Below are 10,073 nucleotides of genomic sequence, written 5' to 3'. Positions count from 1 at the left end.
ATCAACCTGCGTCCGTCCGTCCGTCCGTGCGTCCACGTTAAAGATGATGCTTCATCTTCACCAGGGTTCATCTGATGCCCAGAGACGCGGCTCGGTGATCCTCGTAGACACACCAGCACTGCAGGCGATGACGGACAGGTAAAACACATTTATTTATTCCCCCCCACCTCCTTTCTTAAATAACATCAGTTGTGATAAAAGTTTTTGTTTACTATAGGTGACAATTAACTGCCTTACCGGAGGAGGTCAAGTCATTACAAGCTCAACGTGGTGCAGACGAGCCTGGTCCAGATCCGCTGAAATGTGTTTTAAATCGCAGAGAATATTTCAAAGTTTCTGAAGATATCAAATATGTCGGAGGGGATTTTTTTTTTTTTTTTTTTTTTTTTTTGGGGGGGTGGGGGGGTAGATTTGTATAAAACGACGTACAGCAGATCGGGATTATTTCCAACTGATGTAAACACGTTGAAATACGAGATGTCACACCGCGACCAAAAATAATCGTGTAACTTTTAATGACGTAAACATTAGGAAGTAAAACAGGGTTTAAGGGGTTAAATTGAATTATTGAATTCTAGAAGATCGTACTTGATGTAAAGCTTGATTAAATCCTGATTTGGGGTTTCCTAAAAGTTTATACAGAAATATTTGTTTTCCAAACGAACCATCACGCTTCGCTTCGCCGTCGCCAGGTCGCAGACGCTCAACGCTGACCAGCCACCGTCCGCCCGTGACGTCATCACGCTCAAGGTGAAGTCAGAAGATGGGGACCGTACTTACGTCGTGAAAATGTGCTGCTCGGAAACAGTCGGTCACCTGCGGAAGTATCTGGACAAACACGGGTGAGCTCCACATCCTCCGTGCGCACTGACGAGACGAGCTCCCCCGCTGGCTTCTGCCTTTTAAAGCCACGTGACTCTGGGCCCGCTTTGTGTTTCTCTTCACTCAGAGGGGCCGGTCTGCCTGGTTATGACATCATCAGCGCGTACCCGGAGCGCCACTACGATGATGACAGCCAGACGCTCCGATCATGTGGACTCTCGGTAAATGCTAGTCTGCTGCTGCGGAGCAGAAAACGTGTACCGACAGCTGTCAATAAACCTATGAAAGGTTAAAGATATTTTTGTTTTATTTCGGCGTTCTTCACAGCAGCAATCTGGACCTTTTTGATAGTAGGAAACGCAGAGGTGTTACTAAAACGTTGATGACGTCTCTGTCCTGCAAACCGAGACGGGGAAATCAGCAACAACTGACCGGTGGATCCGGGAGTATAGAAAGCTGGTAGCGGCGGCTTTCTGCATAGAGGCAATACAACAAAAAAACCCACACTGGAGATGAAGTTAAATGAAATTTGAAACACTAACACAAAACCAAATCTTGAAAATCTTTATTTCTAAAATACCCAAATACAAACAAGGACAAAAGTATGAAAATATAAACGTCTTTTTCCCTTATGCAAAACATTTGAGATGTTAAGGCGTGCGAAGCCCGACGGGTCCAAACATAAATCTTGTGCTACTGAAGTTTAAAGGTCCCATGAAATGAAACATGGCTTGCGTGTCCCTGGGTGTGTTGTTTTGTATCACTGACGACAAAAAAGAAAAACAAAAAGTCATTGTTGCATATTTTTACGGTAAAATCCCTTTCTTTTACTTTAAAGTGTCAAGTTTTTTTTTGTTGTTTTTTTTAAATGGCTTATCCTGCGCTGAGGACAGATGTGTGATTTAGGGGTGATCCAGCCAACCCCTCCAATCATCATCATCATCATCATCATTATCATCATCATCACATGGGATTATAACACTTGAGGAAAGGCTGCTCATCCCAAACATCCTGCCTCACATCTACCACACCAAACCACAGTAGAAAAGTACAATCTAAAAGACACTTCATGGGACCTTTACACATTGTGGATGCCAGGTTTGCTCAGACACACTATTACAGTTACACGTTGGGAGGACCCAGAACGCTTTCACACCGAGTTGTCAATGCAAACAAAGCAATAAATAATACTGAAGATTAATACTGTTTTTCTCAGTCATACATTTGTCGAACAGTTAACCACTCCGTCGAATGCAAGGAAGCCATTATAAATGTAAAAATGAAAATCGACACTGAAAACTCTTACACAGACGGCCCGGACTCACGAGTTTTACTAAACTTCATCAGTCTGCCAATGAACAGGGAGAGTCGGGGGCCCCCACGAGCTCCGTGACAGGTTTTCGACTACATTCAGAGTCAGGGAATGTATGGACTGTCCTACTAGTTGATACGCTGAGGGAAAGGTCCCCGTTGCAAGAGTCAGCTGCAGTCAGCCCTTTGTGGTTGGTCTAAAATGAATTAGCATTGTCGTTGCAAATGTGACAGAAAGGCACATGTTGGTGTTCATTAGTGACGAGGCCTGCAGCGGAGAGAGGAGCGTTCACAGACATTCACAGACCGGCACGACTGCTTCGACCAGAGTTTCTTTGGTATTAAAACTGGTGTAGGCTTGTTGGTGTGAGAAGCTGATTTGGTATTAAACCCTTCAGTTGTTACCAAACAGCAGAGTCTAACATTACAGTCGGCACCATTTTAAATAACGGCGCATTAGTAACATTTCCAAGCAGATTTAGTAAAAAATAAAATTAAAAAAAAGGTTAAAATATTTTCAGTTGATTGTCAACCACTTCTTGGATAATTTCCCCTAAAGAGGGAAATTAGGAGTTAAATAAATTATATTTGTGGGACTTCTACACTAAAGAGTGGAACAAAAACTGTAAGACTGTTTGGTAACAGACAGCATCATGTCATTAAAAAAAAAAAACGCGCACACACACACACACACACACACACACACGCACACACACAATGCTGAAGGATCAAGTATTAGAGGTAAGATATTTTCTGTTAGCCCTTGGACTAAAATAGATGAACTCACCAGGGGGATGGGAGGTTCTGAGCTACAGGCGGGCTCGGGACTCCGCGTTCAGTCAGTTGAGAGAAGGAGAAGCTAAACCATCTGGGCTTTCCTTGTCCTCATTTTAATCAAATTAAAACCCAGTCCTCTTTCTGACATTCAGAATCAAGGCGTGAACGACAAACCCGTCGAGACGCTTCAGAGGCGACGACGGGGCTTCTGGAAGTTTCCTCCATCGCCCGGGTGTCAAGGTTATTGGGTGATGCAGTTTTCTCCCATGTCCTGCGCGTAGCGGTCCAGGATCACATTACGGAGCTCCTCCACATCGCGACGGAGCTGTTGAGCTTCGACCAGCTTCTTCTGCAGCACCTCAGGATTCATCCAGTCCTCGTTCTGCTCCGTCACCGCCGGTGGTGCTGGGAAAAAAACAAAACAAAACAAACGGATCGATGTGGTACTGCTCATAAATCAAACGTTTTCTAATTCATGTCTAATCCTACATCAGCAAAAAAAATTTAAAAAAGGGTCAAATTCAAGCAGTGCTTACAAGTGGTGAGGCCGAGCAGCAGGGAGAGGTTGGGGTCTTGTCCCTGCGCTCGCTGGGTCAAAATGCTGCACAGGGAGCGCAGGTCACTCAGGCAGGAAGCAATCTCAGCGTGTAGTCTTTGTGTGAGGTGAGCTCCAGCTGGCTGCAGGACAGAGGACGCCTGGCTACTGCTCCTCTGCTCCGGGTCGCTCATCTGCTCCTGCAGCGTCAGATTCTGCTCCATCAGTTCCTGGTTCTGGGCCGACAGCTATGACACAGTAAACGGCATCGACATTAGCAACAGGAGCAGTTGAACTTTATTCAGAGGGTCTCTCCAAATCAAAGTGGGAAGCAGAATATTTGTTTTTCCCGGATCAGTCCATCTCACCTCCTTCATGGCTGTGTGGAGCTCTGACACATTGTGCTCTTTGGCCAACACCTCCTCTCTGAGAGCCTGAGAGCTGCTCTCTTCCTGAGATATCTGCCCCTCCAGAGCCTGCACGCACAAACAAACAAAACAAACAATGACTCTCAAATGTTAGCAGACCGTAAAAAAAAAAAAAAAGAAGAAGCAGTAAACACTCATTCATTGAGATTCAGTGAGAAGAGAGAAACACCTGGATCTGGGAGCCGAGCTGTTCCATCATTCGGTGTTGCTTCTCAATAACCTGCAAAGACAAGAACTCCGCTTTAAAATTATAACTTCCAATATGGACTTCAGCTCGTGTACCCGTGATGGACTGGATCTTTTGCATTAATCTAAATCTGCACTCACGATGTGCACTAATAACAACAGCGACTATGAACACTTAAAGGACATTGAATACCTTTTACCTTTAGTCAGTCAGAAAATAAATCCTGTCTGCACTACTTGATCTGCATCCAATGTTTCCACAGTTAAATTTGAACCTGTCGGTTAATTCTATTTTCTCAACTCCTTTTATTTTAACATCAAACTTTGTTCCTCTTTGTCCCTGTTCTATTGAACTGTGAGGTTGTGACCGGAGCTCTGTGAGAATAATGAGAGTTTATGTTTATGACCAGGAGGCATTTACTTTGCAGGTGAAGCACAGCGAGCGTGATAAACACCGCAGAGAATATTTAACACGCATTATACTGACATGTTCCAGGGAAATGAATACTTCTCTGTAACTCTGACTGAGCTGAACGCACACTTCCTCTGAGGTAGATAAATCATATCAGTTTGAATCTGGAGTCGTCTGAGGTCATAACAGACAATAGATTCTACACAGCGTATGAACAGTCTGTGATGTTAATGTGGGATCAGCATAAACTTCATGTACAAATGGTACTCCGTCTTTAGAGTTCAACAAGTGAGGTTGAACTACCGAGCCCATTTCTTTGTTTATCCCTTGTATATGTGACAAATAGAAGCATTCTCTCTGCTGTAAAAACAAATATAGGAGTTTTAAAAAAGACCCCCTAAAATTTTTTTTTAAAAAACACACAAAAAAAAAAAAACACCCGAGCAGACAAGTAACAAGAGACCTTTTTGAGTCTCTGCTGCTCCTCTCTCAAAGAGCTGTTTTCTCCTCGGAGCTTCTCAATATCCAGACACGGGAGCCTGGCTCCGTCCTCCAGGCCCTGCTGCACCCGCTGCTGCATACTGACGAGGACAAAAATAAAAACACAGAACACTCATTATGCAGAATTATTACCGCCTCTTTGTACACGGAGAGGGAAGGGAACGAACACGGCCGCAGAGGAGACGGCATGTCGTGTACGTACTCGGTGATGGTGGTCAGCAGGTCTCTCTCCCGCCGCTTCTGCTCCTCCAGCTGTACGTCTTTTTCCCGCAGTTGTGAGCGGCTGGTCTCCAGACAGGCCTCCAGTTCGCGCACTTTGTCTTGGAGCTGAGCGGCCTGCTCTTCAGCCTCTAAGAGCTGACGCGAAGAAACGAGAAAACCGCACACGTCCAGGTTAAATGATCAACTTGAACCTACGGAAAACAGGACGCACCCGCTCGCAAGGAGTGCAACCGTTTCTAACCTGCTTGTTCTGGCTCTGGTAGTCCTCCAAGGTGGGCAGGTCGGCGAGATAGCGCTCCAGAGTCTCAATACGCTGCTGGTTCTCCCTCTTCAGCTCGGTCTCCTTCTGACACTTCTTCTTCAGGTTGTTGATGTGCTTGTCTCGACTGCGGATCTGCACATATTGGGCATAGATGGTGAGACGGACAAAGGGCCCGAAATAAAATCAGTAATAACAGCCGGTTGTAGCAGACAGTTGGGAGGGAGGGGGGGGGGGGGGACTCGAGTTGAAAACATGTGACGAACTGTTTCGACAAAACAACATCCAAGGTTGGCCTGGGAGAAAACACGGTAGCAGCTTTTTTTTTTTTTTTCTTTTTTTTTTAAGAATCTTCCTCTGTAAAATCAAGTAACCTTGTTAAAGCCTCGAGTTGTACACAATATTTGAGATCTATTGATCGATCTACTGAACGTGACAGGTTTTTTTTGTTTTTTTTTGTAGAGCATTTGGTTCCAGTGGGGAGAAGAAAGATCTCCTGGGCTCAAGGAAGTCAGGTGTTCGCTAACTGTCTGGACTTTGGACAGAATTTAAATGCACCCCTCGGTTAATGCCTCTAAAATAGAAACGACACAAATCATCATACAAACTCTTCAATGTGTTTTTGTTTTTTGTGTGTCATTCTGTGGTCTTTTCTTGCTCACGTCACGTTCTTTAGGGAATAGGTTTTGGATAAGCACTAACCCTCTCTTCTTGTTTCTTCATCTCCTCTGCGTGCCTCTCGCAGGTTTCCTTCAGACTGTCAGTCAGTCGTCGCGTCTCGGCTTCAACCGCCCCCAGTCTGCGCTCTGCCTCCGTTTTCTCCAGGGTGGCGCAGTCGGTGCGCTCGGTAAACTGCGCCCTCAGGAACGCGTTCTCCCTCTGGGCCTCCTGCAACGCCAGCGTGTGATATCAAAAAGGTTCAATGACGGTTTTTAAGGGTGAAATGTTTGCAAAGTTGACGGCGGCGGCAGATACAAAACAGGGTTTTCCAGTTTTGTCACCGACCTGAAGTCGCAGCATACACATGTCGCTATAAGAAGCCCCTCGGCCCAGGAGGGCTCCGTGAACCTGCAGCTCGCTTTCCCTCAGACGCTGCTCCAGTTGGGCCATATGCTGCTTTTGTCTGCATCGCGAAAAGATCCAACAATCATCAGAACAAGAAAACAATAATACAGGGGAGAGGGGGAAGGGGGACTATCTGGTGGAAGCGCTGCATCGTCATTTCTGCTTTCTATTTCCCTCCTTCCCCAGAATGTGCCGACAGAAGCAGTAAATCTATTCGCAACACTTGCCTCTCAATGATAAGCTCCTTCTCCTTCAGCAGACTCTCACTGGCTTTGACCAAAGCGTCCCACTTGCCAGACTCAGAGTGGACCGGCGTTGAGTACAGGGATGGGTACTGACCCACTCCGGCACTCATTAACTAAAAAAAAAAAAAAAAAAAGAAACATGTTAAGTGTCAATGTCACTGACAGTTTGAGCTGCATCGTAGTAATAAAACATGCAAAGGCTAGCAGTTTCCATCTTATCTTTGCACAATACAGATAGCGAACAGCACACACAATGCAGGTGTTGGCATCAACAAAACTATTGATCGATGAAAGCACAAAACGAGGTGTAAACAGCCCAGGAATTGCCTCCGGCCTCATTTACCCCGACACGATTTAATTATTCTTAACAATGACAACAAAGTCAGATAGGTTCTGACAATAACAGCTGTTTAATTTCACATGGCTATGAGCTATTTAGAAGAAGAAAACTGCATGGGGATTAAGCAGTGCGAATTTCCCCCCCTCCCCCCCGTCTGCTGGGACTGCATATTGCCACTGAAATCCTCATTTGATTTTCATTCACAAAGTCTGGAATCGACTGGTTTTGATTCAGTTCGGCTTTTAACGTTTCAGTTGCATAAAACATTCTCGCAAAAACGCCGTTTCCTAAATTATAAACCTGAAGACCGTGCACATAGATCCGTCAACATATTTCCAGTTTATAAAACTATTGGCTTAAACATCCATATTTGCTTTAGTGTTTTTGTATTTGCCCATGAAAAAAACCCATTGTTCAACATGTGCAAAATAATGAGCAAGAATAATAAATTTAAAAAAACCTTTACTGCTTGCAAAGGCAACATCATTATCCATATTTTACAGTCTATCTCAAACAGTTACACATCAACTGTCAGCACCAGACGCTCCAACAGAGATCCACTTCCATGAAGACTTTGAGGGCAGAAACTGAATCTCTACTCTGTTCGTGTTGTCAAGGTATAGACAGTAACACCAATAGTATCTGAAACTGTCACGTCTCAATGCAGCTGATATAACCAGCTACTATTTATGTTGGCTTTTAACTTTAAATAACATTTTGTGTGTTGTAAATATTGCATTTCCACCAAGTCAAAATCTTGCAGCCTTTACGAAAACACTTAAATCAAATACGCACTGCAAACACGTACGATTTTACACGGATGTAGGACCCTCACAGAAAAAAGGCCACAAAGAAAATGTAAGAATCATATTCTGTCCTGTCTCCGTAAAAGGTTTGTAAAAATGTTCTTAAAGTAATAAAGTTTCACTTAAAGTGGAAGTGGCAACGGTCACTCGACATCTGCCAAAGACCAAATGAAAATGTTGCTGAAATGATAAAGAACTGTTGAGTAACATCTCTCTTCGATTTCAACAGTTGTTTTTACAAACTGCAAAAGGGAAGTAGCAACAAACGTTCCTACGTTAACAAAAAGGATTTTCTGAAGTTACCTTGTAATAAAATTTCTCCGTCAGGCCGGACAAAACCCTTTGCTGTTCTTGTTAATTCAATTTGGCTGATTGATTTGATCCTGCTTTAAAATAGGACGAGGCGTCTGTGTCCCTCGGGCCTCGATTAGTGGGATGTTATTTTCCCAATGTTGACCTATATACAATGTGTGTACAGGAACCAAATTTCAATGTCAACAAACAACCAACTTTCCAACATGTCTACTCCGGCGGTGTTAAATCTATCAACGTGTTATCCTCAGAAAACGCACTTTCACTTAATTATGGCAGCTGAGATGAGTTTGTTTCGCTACCCAGCAGAGACACTGTGAGCAGCTGACATCAAAGACCAGCCTCGACACTATAAAGAGCCGTGACGGTGCTGAAACAATCTAAAAAAAAACTAAAAAAAAAACATACACTCACGGGTTTGTGTTTCTTTACTACAAATGCAGCAGAATTTTCTTTGGGGAAAAAAAAATACTTGCCTGCATTTGTTCCACTTGCAGGCGTAAACTCTCCAGTTGCTGCTTGTGTTGCTGTTGCTGCTGCCAGCTAGAAAGTTCACTACATCTGTCCTGCCGCAATGGCTCGTAACCCTTGGGGCCGGCGTGCTCCCTCAGCAGAGCCTGTGTCTGCAAGCTGAGAGGGCTTGAATAAACTCCAGGAGATCCGGCTGCGCCAGGCTGACCGCCCCTCTGATTAGAGGCTTCTGCTGTGCCGGGAACGCCAGGCCTGGCTTCAGGCAGAACTTTATAGCTGTGCTCCATACTTCCTCTGTAGGCCTCAGACACGCAGTCTGGGGCGTCTCTAATCCCGGTCGTCTGTAATCGGAGTCTGACATCAGGGCACAATCCCCCCAATAGGGCTGACTGATTTAGTGTCGGCTCCACAGCGGGAGTGTCAAACCTCTGGCCCTCATCCACTCGCGTGTGATCCGTGGGGAAAAGCGAGTGGTCCAGTCCATTGACGAGGCTGCGATAGCGGCTTAGGCAGTCTGGCTTGGGCCCCACGGCATCGCTTCCTACACCGACCTGAGCGTCCAGGTTGGGTGAAGACGCTGATTTTGAGAGCGAGGAAGACTTTGACGTCGCGGCGCTGGGGGTTCTGGAGCCAGAGGAAGACCTGTAACCCTCAGCTGAGGACAGGGAGTCCTCCTGGACACACGACTGGGGCTTCGAGGCCGGGGCTCCGGCCGTGGATGGCATGACATGTGCAGTGGGTATGGGGATCTGACTGCGGATGGGCTGGAAAGAGGGGCTGCTGCTGGAACTGCAGAAATCTTCAAAGAGAAAAACAATGCAATGAGAAATGACGTGAAGTGTTATTCTCTCACTGTTCAACATACAAACGCTCCGCGTTAAAATCAGTGCAGACTATCTGGAGCACTACTGCAGGCCATTTTCTCTATTTTCAGTCAGTGATGTAAAGTAGATGCAGCAGGGTTTATGGGTGGCCTACTTTGATGATAAGGTGTCACCGCTGAAAGAATTAACCGGATCTGACTGACTCAACTCAGGGAATAGGCTTATAATAGAATTACACCGATGCACGGGATATCAGGTCTGCATTACATGATGGAAAAATATGTCATGTGTTTACTGTATTAATAAAGCCGGTAATATCTGCCATGTACATGTAGGACAATTATAATCCACGGTTAAATTCTGTTATAACAGAACAACAGACAAAAGGATCCTTCTTTTTTTTTTTTTTTTTTGCATGAAGTTACATAATTATTGGCGACACGCACAGTGTAAAGGCCTCATTACTCTACAGAATAAACACTGACTCCACTTTCATCGAGCGTGTGTAAAAAAAAAATATGAACCGTCTTCGCTTGGAAACCTCAGATCTCATTATG

The 10,073-nt window shown here is 44.9% G+C and overlaps 2 protein-coding genes across 3 annotated transcripts in view; one reads left to right on the top strand and one right to left on the bottom strand.

Annotated features, from left to right (window-relative positions):
- The first annotated feature begins 10 nt into the window (after positions 1–10).
- ubxn11 (UBX domain protein 11) lies at positions 11–1,301 on the top strand. Its single transcript, XM_069143143.1, has 3 exons — positions 11–138; positions 693–842; positions 950–1,301. The coding sequence occupies exons 1-3, from the start codon at positions 44–46 to the stop codon at positions 1,113–1,115; spliced, it is 411 nt and encodes a 136-aa protein (XP_068999244.1). The 5' UTR covers positions 11–43; the 3' UTR covers positions 1,116–1,301.
- Positions 1,302–1,370: 69 nt separating this feature from the next.
- cep85 (centrosomal protein 85) overlaps positions 1,371–10,073 on the bottom strand; it is a 12,123-nt gene continuing 3,420 nt past the window's right edge. For both annotated transcript variants that reach the window (XM_069143141.1, XM_069143142.1), the window contains 11 exons: positions 8,698–9,491; positions 6,746–6,876; positions 6,459–6,576; positions 6,156–6,341; positions 5,436–5,588; positions 5,175–5,329; positions 4,935–5,052; positions 4,043–4,093; positions 3,814–3,921; positions 3,447–3,693; positions 1,371–3,315 (listed from right to left, as the gene is read on the bottom strand). In XM_069143141.1, coding sequence (XP_068999242.1) covers positions 3,152–3,315; positions 3,447–3,693; positions 3,814–3,921; positions 4,043–4,093; positions 4,935–5,052; positions 5,175–5,329; positions 5,436–5,588; positions 6,156–6,341; positions 6,459–6,576; positions 6,746–6,876; positions 8,698–9,491 — 2,225 coding nt within the window. In that variant the 3' untranslated portion in view covers positions 1,371–3,151. The remainder of the gene's footprint in view (positions 3,316–3,446; positions 3,694–3,813; positions 3,922–4,042; positions 4,094–4,934; positions 5,053–5,174; positions 5,330–5,435; positions 5,589–6,155; positions 6,342–6,458; positions 6,577–6,745; positions 6,877–8,697; positions 9,492–10,073) is intronic.

The sequence above is a fragment of the Embiotoca jacksoni genome, unplaced genomic scaffold, assembly GCF_022577435.1.
Source record: "Embiotoca jacksoni isolate LCO1_2020_lvr unplaced genomic scaffold, fEmbJac1.0.p SCAF_11, whole genome shotgun sequence".
Taxonomy (NCBI): Eukaryota; Metazoa; Chordata; class Actinopteri; family Embiotocidae; genus Embiotoca; species Embiotoca jacksoni.
Note: the sequence above shows the minus strand (reverse complement) of the source record. Positions and strands in the feature narration are given on the sequence as shown.